At 36.7% G+C, this 21631-nt stretch overlaps 4 protein-coding genes across 4 annotated transcripts in view; 2 read left to right on the top strand and 2 right to left on the bottom strand.

Moving 5' to 3' along the window:
* The window catches only part of LOC118768134 (zinc finger protein OZF-like), a 49408-nt gene extending 43888 nt beyond the window's left edge, over nt 1-5520 (bottom strand). Inside the window, exon 1 of the mRNA XM_036514005.1 lies at nt 5127-5520. The gene's annotated coding sequence lies outside the window, so the exon portion shown is untranslated. The remainder of the gene's footprint in view (nt 1-5126) is intronic.
* LOC118768138 (zinc finger protein 708-like) overlaps nt 1-21631 on the bottom strand; it is a 184623-nt gene that overhangs the window by 89913 nt on the left and 73079 nt on the right. The gene's annotated exons all lie outside the window — the stretch shown is intronic.
* LOC115225350 (zinc finger protein 208-like) overlaps nt 1-21631 on the top strand; it is a gene marked incomplete at its 5' end in the record, with an annotated part of 57054 nt that overhangs the window by 18824 nt on the left and 16599 nt on the right. The window contains one exon of the mRNA XM_029796300.2: nt 8746-8950. Within this exon, the coding sequence (XP_029652160.2) occupies nt 8746-8950 (205 nt within the window). The remainder of the gene's footprint in view (nt 1-8745; nt 8951-21631) is intronic.
* Nucleotides 13291-21433, top strand: LOC115225351 (putative zinc finger protein 56). The gene is made up of 3 exons (XM_029796301.2): nt 13291-13333; nt 15298-15907; nt 20930-21433. The coding sequence occupies exons 2-3, from the start codon at nt 15625-15627 to the stop codon at nt 20950-20952; spliced, it is 306 nt and encodes a 101-aa protein (XP_029652161.2). The 5' UTR covers nt 13291-13333; nt 15298-15624; the 3' UTR covers nt 20953-21433.

Genomic DNA, 21631 nt, shown 5'->3' with positions numbered 1-21631 from the left:
TTTGTCACCCGTCATGCTACAAAGAAATTTTGCTGTTTTTCTCAACATAGGCGCAGGAGTGGCTGTGTGGAAAGTAGCTTGCTTATGAACCATAAGGTTCCGGGTTCAGCCCCACTGCATGGCATCTTGGTCAAGTGTCTTCTACTATAGCCTTGGCTTGACCAAAGCCTTGTGAGCGGATTTGGTAGACGGAAACTGAAAGAAGCCCGTCATATATATATATATATATGTGTGTTTGTGTTTGTCCCCCTAGCATTGCTTGACAACCGATGCTGGTGTGTTTATGTCCCCGTCACTTAGTGGTTCGGCAAAAGAGACCGATATCATAAGTACTGGGCTTACAAAAGAATAAGTCCTGGGGTCGATTTGCTCGATTAAAGGCAGTGCTCCAGTCAAATGACTGAAACAAGTAAAAGAGTATAGGCATAGGAGTGGCTGTGTGGTAAGTTTCTTGCTTCTGAACCATAAGGTTCCGGGTTCAGTCCCACTACGTGGCACCTTGGGCAAGTGTTTTCTACTATAGCCTCGGGCCGACTGAAACCTTGTAAGTGGATTTGGTAGACAAAAACTGAAAGAAGCCCATCATATATATGTATATATATGTATATCTATATGTGTGTGTGTGTGTGTGTGTAAGTTTGTATGTCTATATTTCTCCCCCCAACATCGCTTGACAATTGAAGCTGGTGCGTTTATGTCTCTGTAACTTAGCGGTTCGGCAAAAGTGACTGATAGAATAAGTATTGGGCTTACAAAGAATAAGTCCTGGTGTTTATTTGCTTGACTAAAGGTGGTGCTCCACCATGGCCACTGTCAAATGACTGAAACATGTAGAAGAGATAGGTTTCCCTATTTTCTTCCATATACAGTCAACTCTCGCTACTTTGCCACCCTGTGGGACTGAGCCAGAGTGGCATAGTACCGAGGGTCTGTTATCTAAACACTACATAACCAAAAATTTACTGAACATACGAATAAAAATTCATAGGGTAGGAAGTAAGGCCAATAAGAAGTTCAATGCAATGGTAAAAAGAAGACATCCATGTTTATTAAGTTCAAATTGCTTTTAGTTAATCCTGAAGCTCTCAAAAATTGTCGGCTGACTCATCTACTTTCGGCGGTTTTCATTCATTTCATTGTCTAGCCTATCATACGCCTGCATGACCCTGGGTTCTCCGCTGCTCTTCTGCTGCATAAACTTTCGGATAGTGCTCCATGCTCTCTGGGCATCTGCAAAACTGGCATAGTAGGGAGAGTTCACTGTATCCATATTTATTATTGAAATATCACTTCCAATGTCTAACTGAAGTTTAATATGTATTCCAATCATTTTTACGTGTACGAATTTTGTTTCTGTTCAGAGCCCTCTAGGATCTTTAATGGTTAATCTTCAGAATTTAGTTCTGCAGTGTGAATTTCTGTATATTCAGTGTTGTAAGGCCTTGTACCAAAAGAAGACACCTGAATATTTTAGGTGTAAATTCTTTGAGTTTAAAAATATTCACACATTCTGTTAATTGTTCCTGCGTATGTGATAAAATCACCATCCTCTTTTTTCATTATATTCCAAAACACCATCCAAGTGTTAGAGAAGTTTTATCACCGAATATGTTAGACAGTAATTCTATTGTTTCTTTAAAACAAATTTCATTGAGTTTTTTCGGGTAATATGAAATTAAAATAATGTTCATACTCAGATGGGGCTCATTTATGTCATAATAACCTTACTTTTTCTGTGTCTGACCATGTCTTACAATCATCCTTAAAAATTAGCTGCTGTAGTACAATGCAACAGTTATACCATCCTCTGGGTTATAACTGGATTCATCGAGTCCAAAACGTCGTCTGGCAAAAATGTACTTCCCTCATTTTTGGATTTCTTTGAATAAAGCTCCAATAATTGTTGTTGTTGCTGCCTTTGTCGATTTTTCAACAGTTTTAAAGAAGCTAATTAGTCTTCCATGATTTAACAATTTTGTATCACAAAAATTTGTTAACTGACCTGCAAGAGCTTCGAAACCCTCATCGCCAGATGTTGTAACATAATTGTTCCGTACAATAAATAAGATAACCAGAAAATTGTAACAACAATCTAATGAACTAACAAATCTTTTAAGAACCAACATTCAATATTCCTTAGGAAGTAAACCAAGCGACACCTTCCGACTTCACTTGACTCTGAACCGCAAACCCACTCAGATCGTTACTATTTATACTTTACTCGAACCAGTCTATCTCTCACAAGGGGACATGGTAACTCTCATCACAACAGGTGCCATTCTAACCAGATGCCCATCATAAATCCCTGCTTGGTGTCTGGTAAGAACAAGACCATGAAAACCTGCTCTACAGAAGGATTTAGCAAAAAATAAGTATGATGATAATCACTTGCATGGGTTGAGCGGGGATGTGCTTGAACCATAGGTAGAGTGGGGCATTAGGCTCTTGAAAAATATTTCCCACTCTGCACCCGAAACTGTGACAAACAGCAATAAGCCTCCAGCTAGTGCCAGAATATGTGGGCAGTAGCACAAAGGGTGCAGATCCTGGGATCCCTGAGTGTGTCCAGCAGAGGATAACTGATCACGGCTGGGAACTGGAGTGTAATACATTTGTGTCAAAATAATATATCCTCAAGAAAACAGAGCAAATTAATATAATCAATATTGTTTGAATAAAAAACACAAATCGTAATTAGTGAGTTGATGCAAATGAGGAAAATGTGAAAAATGAATTTATTTTGTAAAAAGTAATACATTTGCTGTATTTTATTCAGCAGGACATCTGTTTTATCATTGATATTGTTATTGATCAATATGAATAAGTATATGTTTAGTTAAGGTAGATTATTGAGAGAATGATTTAGCACAGATTACACAGTCATAAGAATCTTCTCCTGTATGAATATGTTTGTGTTTAGTTTATTATTTCTCTCTATGAAAGAATGACTTGTCACAGATGTCACAGTGATATGATTTCTCTCCTGTATGAATGTATTTGTGATGAGTTCAATATTGTTCCACAGAGAATGATTTACCTCAGATATCACAGCAATAGAGTTTCTCTCCTGTATGAATACGTTTATAAGTATATACAGCATATTCCTGAGAGAATGATTTGCTGCAGACATCACAGTCACATAGTTTCTCTCCAGTATGAGCAGACTTGTAATTAATTAAATATTTTCTTAAACGGAATAATTTACTGCAGATACTACAGTGCTATGGTTTGTCCCCTGTATTAATGCATTTGTGTCTATTTAAGTACCTCTTCTGAGAGAATGATTTACCACAGATATAGCACCGATATGGTTTCTCACCTGTATGAACTGATTTGTGAGAATCAAGGTAACTTTTTTGAGAGAATGATTTACCACAAATATCGCAGTGATGTGGTTTCTCTCCTGTATGAATGTGTTTGTGAGAATCAAGGCTACTCGTATAACAGAATGATTTACCACAAATATCACAGTGATATGGTTTCTCTCCTGTATGAATGGATTTGTGTTTAGTAAGGTTATATTTTTTAGGGAATGATTTACCACAGATATCACAGTGATATGGTTTCTCTCCAGTATGAACGACTTTGTGATAAGAAAGGGCAGTCTTTTGAGAGAATGATTTACCACAAATATCACATTGATATGGTTTCTCTCCAGTATGAGTGTATTTGTGATGAGTGAGGCTATATTTCTGAGTGAATGATTTACCACAAATATCACATCGATATGGTTTCTCTCCTGTATGAATGGATTTGTGAGAAGAAAGGTGACTTTTTTGAGAGAATGATTTACCACAAATATCACATCGATATGGTTTCTCTCCTGTATGAATGGATTTGTGAGTAGTGAAATAACTTTTTAATGAAAAGGATTTATCACAGATATCACACTGATATGGTTTCTCACCTGTGTGAATATATTTGTGAGAATTAAGGCTACTTTTTTGAGAGAATGATTTACCACAAACATCACACTGATGTGGTTTCTCTCCTGTATGAATGTGTGTGTGAGAATCAAGGGAACTTCTATGAGAGAATGATTTACCGCAAATACGACATTGATTTGGTTTCTCTCTTGTATGAATGTATTTGTGTTTAGTAATATTATATTTTGTAGAGAATGATTTACCACAGATATCACAGTGATATGGTTTCTCTCCACTATGAACAGATTTGTGATAAGAAAGGACAGTCCTTTGAGAGAATGATTTACCACAAATATCACACTGATATGGTTTCTCTCCAGTATGAGTGTATTTGTGATGAGTAAGGTGACTTTTTTGAGAGAATGATTTACCACAGATATCACAATGATATTGTTTCCCCCCTGCATGAATGAATTTGTGAACATTGAGATTTCCCTTATTAGAAAAAGTCTTTTTACAGATATCACATTGGTCTGATAACTTTTCTCTTTCTTTTAACATCTCCAGACTATTCATTATTGTTCTGTAGTATACAGACAGAAAATATATTTTCCCCTTCTTCTTTATATATATCTTCTACAGCAAATCTGATCTTGAATATCTAAAAATGATACAAACACCGTTCCAGATTTTCTCACATTCAAACTGAATGTGAAATACTTTTGTAAATATTCCTGGCAATGAGGAAAACAAATGTTGCTATCAATTCAGAAGAAATATTTCACCGTTATTCACCATAGATATATTATATAAACAGAGTTATTATCTATTATTTATAACGGCTGACATTCGTTTTCAAAACATGATCAATATTCATGATGTATCTCACGTAAAACTCCTTTATATGAGTATCTGAAATGACACAGAAACAGTAGAAGATATAGGAAAGACTTTAAAAAGCAAAGGGTTAACAATAAAAATTATAACTACATTTTCATAATGATAAACTGAGGATATAAACTTTTACCCGAATAAATTACACTTTAAAATGATACTCATGACACAAGACATTACTTTCGTCTATAATGACCTGAGTCATAAATCTAATACTTTCTCTAGTTTAGTTTCAATGCACCCAAACAAACAAAAGGAAAAGCAGTGTAAATAACGGACAGAGTCAAAACTATTGAAAAGGTTGCAAGACGCAAAGAAAATTTTAGGAAAAAAGGAAATAAGTAAGAAATAACTGCAAAATTTTACCGATGAGTGTGCTAAATTATAAGGCATCAACCACAGTGAAAATTTTGTTGATCCGACAAATGCGTCGGTGCACACACAGACGATAGAGAGATTGTGGGGGTCAGTTAAGAGATCAGTTGTTCGCCCAGGCATTCGTGCCTGTTACTTAAAGCAATACCTCTCCAAGTTCCTATTTATGGAAAGCATCAAACCTGCTGCCAAGAGAATACACGTAGTCTTATTGGCAGCAGCAAGTCTTTATCCTGGCCCGAGATAATTTTTTCCTCCAACCCATCTCATTTCTTTATCATCAATGTCGATGGACCACTCAAAGAGGTATGTATACATTATCATTTTCGTAACATAATTTCTGTAGTATTTCAAGATGTTTCTGACACGTATTTTGATTCATATGGCGGAGATCCAACATTTCTTCACTTTTTCCAGAATTTCTTCTCTTTTTTTTTTTTTTGCGAAATATGTACAAAAATACGGAGTTTATGATTCATGTGTGAGTGTGTGTTCTTGATACTCGTTTAGAACACGTAGTTTTACACCAATTACACTATTTTTTCTTAGTTTAAAGGCCGTGGACTGAAGATGTGAAATTTCCGAAGCCTCTCCCTCACCCCCCTTTCGCGAGCGCGCATTTTAAAATCATATTCGTTTAGAGCAAGTTGTTTTACACCTATTACGCTATTTTTGTTTTTGGGCCCGGGTCAGACGGTTTCGGAAATTCCCGATGTAAATTTTCCGAGGCTTCTCCCCCACCCCTCTTTCGGGAGGGCGCATTTTTTTTGTCATATTCGTTGAGAGCAAGTTGTTTTACACATATTACACTATTTTTTTTTTGTTTTGGTGCCCGGGTCAGCCCCTCAGACGCTTTCGGAAATTCTCGATGTGAATTTTCCGAGGCCTCTCCCCCACTCCCCTTTCGCGTGCGCGCATTTTTTTTCATATTCGTTCATATTTTTTTCTTGTGTCTTTGAATGGTGTAACGCTTTAGTTTAACCGTTAATTCTATTCGCCAATAAATGTCTTTAATTAAGCCAAGAAAATTTGGATTTTACTTGGCATGGCCATGAAAAAGCACCGAATTTTTACCTTTTTTTTTATTATAGTAGATATTCCATTTGCTGACTGTGTCGATTCAAAGCCGTCTATTGAATTATCATAGAGGTATTATTTGCTAAACATCTATATTTGCTGTTCCTGTCGAAATAATCCACGTTAATTATGTCTGATTTTTGCTCCTGTGAATAATCTGCAATCTAATAAAACATAAATAGCTGACTGCAACATGAGGCCAGTGGTACCGCGATGATAAAACAAGATACACCTTTTCGTAGACAGAATCAGCAAATGGCTTAAACTTGAAAAGAAACGAATACACAAACGTATCAATGATCCAGACCTTCAACACATGTGAATGCAGAATTTCTTTAAAAAATTTACATTATTAATAAGGTTACAGAAGGAAAAGTCGTGGTGGGTTGGTGTTTAAATTATAGTTGTGTTTATGTTTGATGTATTCTAAAAGTCAGGACAGTCGGGAACACAAGCGAATTTCATTAAGAGGTCTGCTCAGTCAGGGGTGACCATGGGCTAAACAACAGTGACTTGCCACGTTTCTGAAGATAGTAGAATATTATTGTCCACCGTTTTGTAGTTTAACATTTTCCATAATATCTGAAGGTGGAGGGGTTAAACTAAAGCGTTACACCATTCAAAGAAACAAAAAAAAAATGTGTGTAATAGGTGTAAAACAAGCCAATGTGGTTAGCCATGGATGGCTTCTAAACTTCCTTTAGTTTAACCGAATTAACATCGATGTCAAACTAGCAACTTTTAAAACTTTTTACTTTTGTTTGGAGTTTCGAATTAGCCAGGTTAATCGGCTTCTGCTAAAAAATAAAATATATATTACATCTTACCTGTTTTGATAAATAGATCATATGTTACGATAATTAGATTAATGTGAATTAATGTTAATTACGCAAAAGAGCAATTAACGGGAATATAGTTTAAAGACGCTCTAAAAGTCGGCATGGAAACTCAACGAAACGAACTAAAATCCTGACGTATACCTCGTATTACTACACATTTGTCGGATGATAAAACTGAGTTGGTAAATTTTTAATGTTTTATTATTGCTATAATTACTACTTAAAATTTTGAATTTTAAGAAAAAAATCCAAATGATGGCAAAAGATACAAAACTAAAGCTTATTTTCCAGTCGATCGCTACTTTTACGCTGTTCTGTTGTCGAACCCGTAAGTTACAGGGACGGAAAGAAACGAATCCAGCTTATCAGAGTGATGTTGGATGAGGATAGGGGGAAACATGCAGGCATCAGTGTTCGAAAACCAGTAACTTAGTTGTGCAATGGAAGAGGGCGGGGGTAAAGAATACGCACACCACCCGTTTACGGTGTAAGCCTAACCCATGCGTCGCAGGAGGCGGAAGAGGTCAAGCAGGACGCACGTGTGGTCATCGACGAAGGGACAGTTCGAGCAGAGACGAGGAAGCGACAGGACGTGTCAAATTCGTAAGAGACCTCGGATCTTCGCCGAGGTAAGGCCTTTTGTATTTCTTCCTCCCGTTGCTTCGCCTTCTGTTGTCCTCTTCGTCCATCACACCACACATACGCATATACGTACGTACGTACATACATTCATACGCACATACACATATCCATGCATGCATACATACAGAATGTTGTTTACCTCAATAGACGTCATTGATTGGTTGAAATTGCAGAAATTGAAGAAATAAAAAAGAACAAATATCTTACAAACTATAGGATTTTCTCAATAAAGCCAAGAGAAAAATATGTTTTATAAACACATTCTACCAGTATACGAAGTTTGAAATTTTTTAGTTACTTAGAAATTATGTTAAAAACTGCCGGTCAAACCGAAAAGATCCTAAATTCTTTCTAGAGTAGTTCGAAAATTTAGTTAGGAAATTCAATACTTGTCCTTCTCATCAAGTAAACTCTTAGCAGGAAAAGAATAAGAAAAATGCCTTTTATCACACGCTTTCTTAGCAACATTTGTTTTCCTCATTGCCAGGAATATTTACAAAAGTATTTCGCATTAAGTTTGAATGTGAGAAAATCTGGAAAGGTGTTTGTATCATTTTTAGATATTCAAGATCAGATTTGCTGTAGAAGATATATATAAAGAAGAAGGGGAAAATATATTTTCTGTCTGTATACTACAGAACAATAATGAATAGTCTGGAGATGTTAAAAGAAAGAGAAAAGTTATCAGACCAATGTGATATCTGTAAAAAGACTTATTCTAGTAAGGGAAATCTCACTGTTCACAAATTCATTCATGCAGGGGGGAAACAATATCATTGTGATATCTGTGGTAAATCATTCTCTCAAAAAAGTCACCTTACTCATCACAAATACACTCATACTGGAGAGAAACCATATCAGTGTGATATCTGTGGTAAATCATTCTCTCAAAGGAATGCCCTTTCTTATCAAAAAATTCGTTCATACTGGAGAGAAACCAAATCAATGTTGTATTTGCGGTAAATCATTCTCGCATAGAAGTTCCCTTGATTCTCACAAACACATTCATACAGGAGAGAAACCACATCAGTGTGATGTTTGTGGTAAATCATTCTCTCAAAAAAGTAGCCTTAATTCTCACAAATACATTCATACAGGTGAGAAACCGTATCAGTGTGATATCTGTGATAAATCCTTTTCATTAAAAAGTTATTTAACTACTCACAAATCCATTCATACAGGAGAGAAACCATATCGATGTGATATTTGTGGTAAATCATTCACTCAGAAATATTGCCTCACTCATCACAAATACACTGATGCTAGAGAGAAACCATATCACTGTGATATCTGTGGTAAATCATTCTGTTATATGAGTAGCCTTGATTCTCACAAACACATTCACACAGGAGAGAAACCACATCACTGCAATATTTGTGGTAAATCATTCTCTCAAAAAAGTTACCTTGATTCTCACAAATCAGTTCATACAGGTGAGAAACCATATCGGTGCTATATCTGTGGTAAATCATTCTCTCAGAAGAGGTACTTAAATAGACACAAATGCATTAATACAGGGGACAAACCATAGCACTGTAGTATCTGCAGTAAATTATTCCGTTTAAGAAACTATTTAATTAATTACAAGTCTGCTCATACTGGAGAGAAACTATGTGACTGTGATGTCTGCAGCAAATCATTCTCTCAGGAATATGCTGTATATACTTATAAACGTATTCATACAGGAGAGAAACTCTATTGGTGTGATATCTGAGGTAAATCATTCTCTGTGGAACAATATTGAACTCATCACAAATACATTCATACAGGAGAGAAATCATATCACTGTGACATCTGTGACAAGTCATTCTTTCATAGAGAGAAATAATAAACTAAACACAAACATATTCATACAGGAGAAGATTCTGATGACTGTGTAATCTGTGCTAAATCATTCTCTCAATAATCTACCTTAACTAAACATATACTTATTCATATTGATCAATAACAATATCAATGATAAAACAGATGTCCTGCTGAATAAAATACAGCAAATGTATTACTTTTTACAAAATAAATTCATTTTTCACATTTTCCTCATTTGCATCAACTCACTAATTACGATTTGTGTTTTTTATTCAAACAATATTGATTATATTAATTTGCTCTGTTTTCTTGTGGATATATTATTTTGACACAAATGTATTACACTCCAGTTCCCAGCCATGATCAGTTATCCTCTGCTGGACACTCTCAGGGATCCCAGGATCTGCACCCTTTGTGCTACTGCCCACATATTCTGGCACTAGCTGGAGGCTTATTGCTGTTTGTCACAGTTTTGGGTGCAGAGTGGGAAATATTTTTCAAAAGCCTAATGCCCCACTCTACCTATGGTTCAAGCACATCCCTGCTGTGTCACATATCCCTGTGACATTTGTGGTAAATCATTTTTTTATCAAAGCAAGTTAACCTCTCATAAATACATTCATACAGGAAAGAAACCATATTCCTGTGATATCTGTGGTAAATCATTCTCTCATAAAAGTAACTTTAATAGACACAAATACATTCATACAGGAGAGAAACCATAGCACTGTGATATCTGCAGTAAATAATTGTGTGTTCAGTATTACTTAACAGATCACAATTCCACTCATGCTAGATATGTCAGTGTGATATCTGTGTTAAATCTTTCTCTGAGGAATGTGCTATATATACTCATAAATATTTTCTTATAGGAGAGAAGACCTATCACTGTGATATGTATAGTAAATCATTCTGTGTGGAACAATATATAACTAATCCCAAATGCATTCATAAGGGTGACAAAAAGCACAACACTGTGGCATCTGTGATGTCATTCTCTTGTAATTACTTAACGAAATACAAACATATTCATACAAGATTGGATTCTTGTGGCTGTGTTATCTTTGGTAAATCATTCTCTCAATAATGTACCTGAACTTAACATATATGTATCCATATTACTCAATAACAATATCAGTGATATTGTGAATTAATTTAATAAACAGAAAGAAAATTAAAGTTGTCTTACTCTTTTTTTCTCCTCTCATTTTATACGCAGAACATTCTACCAAATGTAATGGTGAGACACACGTAAATTATAGAATTCACAGTGGATCAGTGTATGATAAAAGTCACACACGTCTCCAAACTAACATACTATAAGCGTTTATTTTCTCTCTATCCGCTCACTCGAAGTCGACTCTCGGTCACTCGTTGGATCAGTGTCCTCCAGTCAGTTCTATCCTGGGCCGCTTCTTTCAGATTGGCTATGTCCATTCCGGTATCACTGTTGATGGTGTCAAGCCAGCGGGTTCTTGGTCGGCATCTTCCTCTCTTGCCACTGACCATTCCGAGCACGATGTCCTTCTCCAGGGATTTTCTCTGCATAATATGCCCAAAATATGCCAATCTATGCTTGGTGATCCCATCTTCTAGCGACATTTTCGGTCTTTTCTGCCTAAGAACTTCTCCATTGGTGAGCCTCGCTGTCCACAGAATCCGCAAATTTGTTGATATTATTTAATTAAATATCAAGATACAGAGAATGGGAGACTTTTACATTTAAATCGCCCGAAATTTCATCTAGATGTAACTTCTCCCCGTTAATTAAACCTTCAAATTAGTGCTGAAAGAAGAAATAACGTTTGATTTCATGGTAGGGGTGAAACATCAGTGATATTAAAATGGCTCAGAGTTACTTCCCTGAGCATTAAACAGAAAGAAATGCCTTCAAACTTTATATTTCGTCTTTATTCCTCTTCGACCAGATCCAGCTGGAATAGCTCTCTGCTGTCTCTCATATTGCCTCCAGAGCATTGCTCATGTTCTTCCCAGAGACTGAGGGTTGTTTCGTTAAATCGTAGGGTGATTTGCCCATAAGATCGCGCCTCTGTCGTGGGAGAAGCGTGGTCCTTTGCTATTCGTAAGACCCGCAAAAGAGAAAGCAGGTCAACCCCCGACACCGAGAGCATCGACGGATGGATGAATGCGCATCCAGGCTCAGCGGTTGCGTAGGAAGTCGGGGACAAGAAACAGGAAGAAAGAATGAGAGAAAGTTGGAGCAAAAGAGTACAACTGGGGTCGCCACCCACTGCCGGAGCCTTGGGTGTTTTCGCTCAATAAACACACACACAACGCCCGGTCTGGGAATCGAAACCGTGATCCTCCGACCGCGAGATCGCTGCTCTAACCACTGACCATTGCGCCTCCACTGTTGTTGGAGGTGTTTGTGTTGAACTTATTGTTATTGTTGTGGGTGATGTGGTTGTTATCGTGGATCTTTTCCTTTTGAACGGCACTTTTCAACACAATTTCTAGTTAAGTAAACACTTTTAAACTTCGTATACTGGTAGAATGTGTTATAAAACATCATTTTTTCTTGTCTTTATTGAGAAAATTCCATATATTGTAACATACTTCGTCTTTAATTTCAAGCATTTCGGCAATTTTAACCAATCGCTGACCTCCATTGACGTAAACAACATTCCGTGCTGTATGAATATGTCCCTCGTTTAAGAAACAGATTGGGTTTATTTACATTTGCGAAGAAAAAAAGATAACCCCCGCCCCTAACCCTAAAATAGATTGAAATGCAATAGATCGATACTAGGGCCATAATTATGGGTGACATTTTCATTTGACATCGCTAGAAAAAAATCCCATTTTCCGTAGCGGTGTCGTATGAAATTGTCACCCATAATTATAACCCTAGTATCGATCTATTGCATTTGAATCTGTTTTAGAGTTAGGGTTAGGGGTGGGGGAAGGGTATCTTTTTTCTTCACAAATGTAAATAAACCCAATCTGTTTCTTAAAGGAAGGACATATTCATTATGCACAGAATGTTTTCACCCCAAATGGACGTCAGCGATTTGTTAAAACTTCCGAAATGCTCGAAATTAAAGTCGAAATATGTTATAACATATAGAATTTTCTCAATAAAGCCAAGAGAAAATGATGTTTTATAAACACATTCTACCAGTATACGAATTTTAAAAGTGTTTAGTTACCTAGAAATTATGTTAAAAAACTGCCGTTCAAAAGGAAAGGATCCGAATGTTGTTGTTGCCACCAACACCGCTATTGTTTACATTAATTTGAAATTTGCCAGCAAAATCTCATAAAATGGCAATGTTCTATAAGTTGTACCAGCTTATATGCTTTATATGAAAATAAAGAAGTTAAATATGTTATGTGACTCCGGCGTAACCGTAACCGCCAAAAACGGGTAGTGTGGCTATTCGTTACCTTGGCCCAATTCACACTTTCAAAAATTTATTATAGTTATAAACAAACATTAACAGTTTACCACCTTAATTTCAGCATCAGACAAAAGTGAGTCAATACGAAGCGCACAACAACCGGATTGTTAGTTCGTTTCGTTGACATTCCGTGTCGGCTTTTCTATGTGTCTTCCAGTAATATTTCCCGCTCGTTCGAGTGTGTATTCACACTTTCAAAAATTTATTATAGTTATAACAAACATTAACAGTTTACCACCTTAAATTCAGCATCAGACAAAAGTGAGTAAATACGAAGCGCACAACAACCGGATTGTTAGTTCGTTTCGTTGACTTTCCGTGTCGGCTTTTCTATGTGTCTTCCAGTAATATTTCCCCTCGTTCGAGTGTTAAAAATATTTCTTATAAAACAGCGACTAAATTATCATCAGAGGTAAGTTGTAATACATATTTTCTTTTAGTAAAAGCCTATGTATCTGGCTAATTGGAAAATCCAGACAGTATTGATAGTTTTAAATAATACTAGTCTGAAATCGATATTAATTCTATTGTCCAGTAAAGCACCTGGTTTTTAATTTCAATTATTTTGGTAGATAATCCATTTGCTGGTTGTGTCCATTCAAAGCTGTTTGTTGTTTTATCACAGATGTATCATTTGCTAAACATCTGTATTTGCTGTTTATTCTGTCAAAATGATACACGTTAATAATTCTGTCCATTTCAGCTTCTCAGAATAAATAATCTGCAACATCATAAAACATCAATAGCTAACTGAAACATGTGGCCAGTGATAGCACTATGATAAAAAGCAGATACAGCCTTTTGTAGACAGAATCGGCAAATGTCATAAACTGGCGATGGGTACTACTCTAGAAGAGTGGTCCCGGTGTGCGCACTCGCGCTTGTTAGTCGTGACTAGTGGATCCTTACTTTGTGTTTTTGTTTTATTTCCTTAGTTTAAGGAAAAAGAAATTATTTACGAAAGAATATGAAAACTAAAAGAATATATCACACACATTTTATTTGATTTGTGTAAAAAAATCATATACATTGTTCTAAGAAATAATTTATTTACTTTCTTTAAAAAATTCTTTTATTTTATTCTGTAAAATCAACTCATTTGCATACGCGCAAGTCTTTGTAGGATCGACTAATTACGACTAGCTAGCGCGTACCGGGTCCAGTCTTCGCTAGTAGTACCTGTGTTTTATTTACTTTATTTTAAAAAGAAAGGCGATCTTACGGTATAAGTACCGGTGTACTTCCGTAAGTACCGGATACATTTCAAAAAAGTGTTTTTTTATATGGTGGGGGGGGGGAGAAAAGGGTTTCTGTTATCTTCAGAAATGTAAACAAAGTCACGTGTGTACCTATACCGAAGGATCGCCATTCTGTCCTGGCTCTACTCTTCATACGTCAATTCACAGAACACTTTCTCTAAATTAGTGACCACACCTTCAACATATGTGAGTGCAGTTTGTTTTTATTATTAATAAAGTTAGGAGAGGAAAAGTCATGATGGGTTGGTTCACTAAATTGTAGTTTATGTTTATGTTTGATCTGTTACAGAAGTTGTAACAATCATGAACATTACCTAATTTCATTAATAATAGATCTGCTCAGTCAGGGATAACCTAGGGTTAAACAGTAGTCACTTATCATATTATTGTCCAATATCCTATAGTTGAACCCTTTATTGTTTAAACCGGCCATATCAGGCCCAGATATTCTGCATGTTTTATATTCAAACTGGCGGTATCTGGCCTCTCACACCTAACCTACATTGACATTCTAGAAATAAACAATCACATCATTGAAACCTTAAAGCTATAAGATAATGCATGATTAATTCAAAACAATTTGAGTGAAAAAGAATTACATTTAACAGAATAATCTGAACACTAAAGGGATAATGTTTTACATAATATCTGAAGGAAGAGGAACTGAAGTCCGTGTATATGTAGACATTACACAAGGTTGTATCATATAATTTTAATAACAAAATAAATTTCAAAGACCACACCCTTTTGTTACTAACCCGGCCAAAACCGGCTCTGGCTCTGTGGTAAAATGTCTTGTTTTCATAAGTTTTGAATTAAAGTCTTCCACCAAACCTTAGTTACAATTTATGTTCCTAACACTAGTTGAATGATAACTAAGTTAGTTTACTAAGTTCTTTATTATATTTAAAATAATTGAAAGAAACACACTGAATCTCAGCAGAAATATGGTAACAAAAGGGTTACCATATTATAAATTACCATAAATAAATTTCAAAGACAAATTAAAGGATTATATCCACAGTTTATCCTTATGAAGATGTAGTTATATTTTTTTTATAGTTGAATCTCTGCTTTTTAAGTTTTTCCTATATCTTCTGTTTCTGTGTCATTTCAGGAGGTGAAATGTTAGTGATACTTCATGAATATTGATCATCTAATGGAAGATGTTATAAATATTTGACATAACTCTGTTTATATGATTTGTCTATGGTGGAAAACTGTGAAATATATCTTCTGAATTGATGGCAACATTTGTTTCCATCATTGCCTGGAATATTTGCTAAAGTATTTCACATTCTGTTTGGAGCGGGAGATATCTGCAAAGGTGTTTGTATCATCTTCAGATATTGATGAAGATCATAACTGCTGGGAATATCAGCAATAGAAATATATAAAAAAGGAAGCAAAATTATATTTTGTGTTTGTATACTATAGAACAATAATGAATCCTCAAGAGATGACAAAAGAAAGAAAAACGTTATCATACCGATGTGATATCTGTAAAAAGACTTATTGTAATAAGAGAAATCTCACTGTTCACAAATTCATTCATGCAGGGGGGAAGCCATATCACTGTGATGTCTGTGGTAAATCATTCTCTGATAAAAGTCACCTTACTAAACACAATTACATTCATACAAGAGCGAAACGGTATCACTGTGATATTTGTGGAAAGTCATTCTTTCAGAAGGTTCACCTTACTTCTCACAAATACAGTCATACAGGTGAGAAACCATATCAATGTGACATTTGTGGTAAATCATTCTCTCATAAAAGTAGCCTTACTCAACACAAATCCATTCATACAGGAGAGAAACCTTATCAGTGTGATATTTGTGGTAAATCATTCTCTCATAAGATTAGCCTTACTTGTCACAAATCCACTCATACAGGAGAGAAACCATATCAGTGTGATATTTGTGGTAAATCATTCTCTGGTAAAAGTAACCTTACGAATCACAAATCCATTCATACAGGTGAGAAACCATATTACTGTGATATTTGTGGTAAATCATTCTCCTTTAAGCATAGCCTTACTTATCACAAAGTCAGTCATACAGGGGAGAAACCACATCCCTGTGATATATGTGGAAAATCATTCTCTCAGAAAATTCACCTGACTTCTCACAAATTCATTCATACAGGAGAGAAACCTTATCAATGTGATATTTGTGGTAAATCATTCTCCCATAAGCACAGCCTTACTTATCACTTATCCATTCATACAGGAGAGAAACCTTATCACTGTGATATCTGTGGAAAATCATTCTCTCAGAAAATTCACCTGACTTCTCACAAATACATTCATACAGGGGAGAAACCTTATCAATGTGATATTTGTGGTAAATCATTTTCTCAAAAGACTGGCCTTACTTATCACAAATCCGTTCATACAGGAGAGAAACCATATCAATGTGATATCTGTGTTAAATCTTTTTCATTAAAACGTAATTTAACGACTCACAAATTCATTCATACAGGTGAGAAACCATATCAGTGTGATATTTGTGGTAAATCATTCTCTCAAATGAGTAGCCTTACTTATCACAAATCCGTTCATACAGGAGAGAAACCATATCCCTGTGATATCTGTGGTAAATCTTTTTCATTAAAATGTAATTTAACTACTCACAAATTCATTCATACAGGTGAGAAACCATATGAATGTGATATTTGTGGTAAATCATTCTCTCAAAAAAGTCACCTTTCTTCTCACACATCCATTCATACAGAAGAGAAACCACATGACTGTGATATTTGTGGTAAATCATTCTCTCAGAAGAGAGGCCTTACTAAACACAAATACATTCATACAGGAGAGAAACCTCATCAATGTGATGTCTGCGGAATGTCATTCTCTCAAAGACGTTACCTTGATTCTCACAAACACATTCATACAGAAGAGAAACCCTAGCACTTTAATATCTGCAGTAAATCATTCAAAGTCTATTCATAAAGGAGACAAACCATATAACTGTGATATCTGTGGTAAATCATTCTCTTGGGTATGTGCTATATATACTCATAAATGTATTTATGCAAGAGAGAAGCCCTATCACTGTGATAACTATGCTAAATCAATCTCTGTGGAACAATATTTAGCTAATCTCAAATTCATTCATACAGGAAAGAAACCATAGCACTGTCATTCTTTTACCATGTGGGTTAACTCAACATAAATACATTCATACAGGAGAAAAACCGTAACGCTGTGACATCAGTGATTAATCATTCTCTCGTAATTACTTGACTAAACACAAACATATTCATACAGGGTAAGATTCTGATGACTGTGTAATCTGTGCTAAATCATTCTCTCAATAATCTACCTTAACTAAACATATTCTTATTCATATTGATCTATAAAAATAACTGGCATAAAATAGATGTCTTATCTTTCTTTTACTTGGTTCAGTCATTTGACTGTGGCCATGCTGGAGCATCGCCTTTAGTCGAGCATATCGACCCAAGGACTTATTCTTTGTAAGCCTAGTACTTATTCTCTTTTGCCGAACTGCTAAGTTACAGGGACATAAACACACCAGCATCGGTTGTCAAGCGATGTTGCGGGGACAAACAAAGGCACACAATCGTACACACACGTGGCACGTAAAAAGCACCATCTGATCGTTGCCGTTTGCCAGCCTCGTCTGGTACCTGTGTAGGTGGCATGTAAAAAGCACCCACTACACTCATGGAGTGGTTGGCGTTAGGAAGAGCATCCAGCTGTAGAAACACTGTCAGATCCGACTGTAGCCTGGTGCAGCCTCTTGGCTTCCCAGACTCTGGTTGAACCGTCCAACCCATGCTAGCGGACGTTAAACGATGATGATGATATATACGACGGGCTTCTTTTCAGTTTCCGTCTACGAAATCCACTCACAAGGCTTTGGTCGGCCCGAAGCTATAGTAGAAGACACTTGCCCAAGGTGCCACACAGTGGGACTGAACCCGGGACCATGTGGTTGGTAAGCAAGCTACTTACCATACAGCCACTCCTACGCCTGGTGAAATAAAATACAGCAATTGTATTACTTTTTATTGAATAAATTAATTGTTTCCATTTTCCTCATTTGCTTAAACTCATTAATTATGATGTGTGTTTTCCATTCAAATAATATTGATTAAATTAATTTGTTCTATTTTCTTGTGGATGTGTCATTATCACACCAATATCTGACATTCCAGTTCCCAATTACGATCGGTTGTGTCCTCCTGGACATGTTTTGAGTCTCAGGATTTGCAGTATTTGTGATAGCAACCCACATATTCTAGAACAAACTGGAGGCCTACTGCTTTTGTCATAGTGTTTGGTGTAGAGTGGATGATACAGCCTACTTATTTTTTGCTAAATCATTCTGTAGATCCGGTTTTCATGGTCTTGTTCTTACCAGACACCAAGCAGGGATTTATGATGGGCATCTTGGTTAGAATGGCACCTGTTGTGATGAGAGTAGACTGGTCCGAGTAAAGTATGCTCCCACCGCCAATCTCTGGGGCCCCTTCCATCTGTCCTTCTGCAACGGCGCTTGCGGTGGTTTGGACATGCATGTAGGCATCCGGTGGGTGAACTGAGCCGTGATGTCCTCCCAACTCCACTTCCCAACTGGCGGAAACGCATGGGCGGGCAGCTGAGGACCTGGGTTACGATGATCAAGGAGGACCTCTCTGTGCTCACGGGTCCACAGGTGGTCTGCCTGCGCCGATGGAACCGTGACTGGCTTGCTATCTCCAGTGAACTGGCGCAGGACCGTCGTGCGTGGGCTGCCATGGTTTGAGATGCCTCGAGGGTGGTAGAAGAAGCCGACTCAACCCGCCTGGGGTGAATGTCGCCACAAGTACAAGTAAGTAGAAGAGGGTGCCATGAAATCGGTCTTTCTGTTTATCAGGTAACCCTGGCTGAGGGGCATAAGCCAAGATTATGGTTGCTAACCCATGTTGCAACACTAATCTAAGCTTAAGTATTCTATCACAGACTCTGACTACCTTGATTACCTTATCAACCCATTCTCTCTGCAAGAAGTATATCCATGCCCTCAACTCCATCAGTATTCCCTACCCAGAAAATCTTATACCTACGTTCTTTGCTTGTGAGGAACCTAGTAGAACTTCCTCTCCACCTTACTTCTTGGAAGCAGCACAAATCTACATGGCTCCATTCAAGAATCTCAACAATCTCACCAGACCTATCTTTCAATCTGCCAATTCTAAGGTTGTGGAAGGTGTGGGCCTGCAAGACCCTGGGGTGGGGGACAGCAGCATCAGGTACCTGAAAAGAAAGCTTGAATTTGACAGAACTCATAAACATACAATAGCCTTCAACCTGCATACACTACACCATTATTTTGTGCACTAAATTATCACTGCATTCCACAGGAGATAAACACTAAGTATGGATGGGGGAGCATCTAAGCCATTGGAGGTGTTCAGGGGAAAGGCATCCAATGGGGCTCAGAACATAGGGACTTCCAGTATAGGTGATGGGGGTGGGATGGGCAAACACTCTGGCTGCCGGTGCAAAAGAATAACAACAACAATGATAATAATAATGAGATAGAACTGGACATTTGCATTCTTAACTAGAGCTGTAAGCAACCGTATTCGGTTAGCCAAACTGTGTCAAAATTAGATAAAGTATATTTGGTGTTGCTACATGATTTTACTTCACGAATGCTTTTTAGCAATTGCCATTTGGTGCATGAGAGAGTTCGATGAAGCTGCCCTCATCTGCACCTCCTGCCGTGAAGTTGGTTCATCTAGGATACCTGACAGGAAGAGATCCAGTTTTATTTTAAAGACATCTGCATCCACCCCATGCAGGTCTCACAGGTCCTTCAAGAGGATATTGAAGAGCTGTGAACCTCTGAAGCCCAGGCTATCACAGTATCTTGTCCTATATCTTGATGGCAAATTTGTAGTCCTTGGCACTATGCAGTGGCTCCCAGTTCTAGTATTTGTGTAACACTCGATGCCAAAGTTTGGGACAAGTCCTTCTAGGATCTTCCAGATGTATATTATGGCATATCTTTCTCGCCTACGCTCTAAGGAATAGAGTCTTAATCTCTTGAGTCTTTCCCAATAGCCCATATGCTGCACAGAGGCTATCTTCTTTGTGTAGCTTCGTTGGATTGCCTCAAGTTCTGTGATTAATTTGACACTGGATGGTTGTCCAGCGATGTTAGTGTGACAAACACAGACACATAAGGACACACACAAACATACATATACACATATATACGACGGGCTTCTTTCCATGCTTCCTCAGATTCGCCAACACTACACCTGATTTTCTCCCCTCCATACACACGCAAACATGTATCTGACTCATACACTGTTCACTTTCCAGTCATTTATACATTACTGCATATACTTTATACACACTTTTGACAAGTTGTGGTGCACCTGAGCACTGTATACAGTAATTTCATTATTATTATTTTAAAAGTCGTGAACACAACCTAATTTCATTAATAGACCTGTTCAGCCAGGGATGATTCCGGGCTAAACAACAGTGACTTATCACATTTCTGAAGATAGTAGGAAGTTATTGTCCAATATTTTGTAGTTTAACATTTTACATAATATCTGAAGGTAAAGGAACGGAAGTCTGTGTATAGAGACTAATTATTCGGGTTAAGGTTTATATAAACAGTTTATTATTATGAAAATGTAGTAATATTTTTTATAGTTGAATCTCTGCTTTTCAAGTCTTTCCTGTATCTTCTACTGTTTCTGTGTCATTTCAGAATATGAGATGTTAGTGGTATAAAGGAGTTTTTACATCAGATACATCATGAATATTGATCATCCTTTGAAGACTAATGGAAGATATTATAAATAATATATATAACCCTGTTTCTATTACAAATCTATGGTGAATAACTGTGAAATATTTCTTTGGAATTAATACGAACGTTTGTTTTCTTCATTGCCAGTATTTTACATTCTGTTTGAATTTGGAAAAATCTGTGAAGGTCTTTGTATTATCTTCAGATATTCGAGAAGATCAGATTTGCTGTAAATATAGCAGTAGAAGTATTTGAATCAACAAAGACATTTATAAAGAAGAAAAGAAAAATATATTTTGGTGTTGCATACTGCAGAAGAATAATGAATCCGCCGGAGATGACAAGAGAAAGAGAAAAATTATCAGACCAATGTGATATCTGTAAAAAGACTTTTTCTAATACAGCGAATCTCACTGTTCACAAGTGTATTGATCCAAGTGGAAAGCAATTTCACTGTGATATCTGTGGCAGATCATCTCTAAGAAAGATCATCTTACTCATCACAAATACATTCATACAGGAGAGAAACCATATCAGTGTAGTATTTGTGGTAAATCATTCTCTCAAAAGACTAGCCTTACTTATCACAAATACATTCATACAGGAGAGAAACCGCATCACTGTGACATCTGTGGTAAATCATTCTCCCAAAAAGTCACC

This window comes from Octopus sinensis, linkage group LG27, assembly GCF_006345805.1.
Source record: "Octopus sinensis linkage group LG27, ASM634580v1, whole genome shotgun sequence".
Lineage (NCBI taxonomy): Eukaryota > Metazoa > Mollusca > Cephalopoda > Octopoda > Octopodidae > Octopus > Octopus sinensis.
The sequence above is the reverse complement of the archived record's forward strand: the minus strand, read 5'-3'. Positions and strand labels throughout refer to the sequence as shown.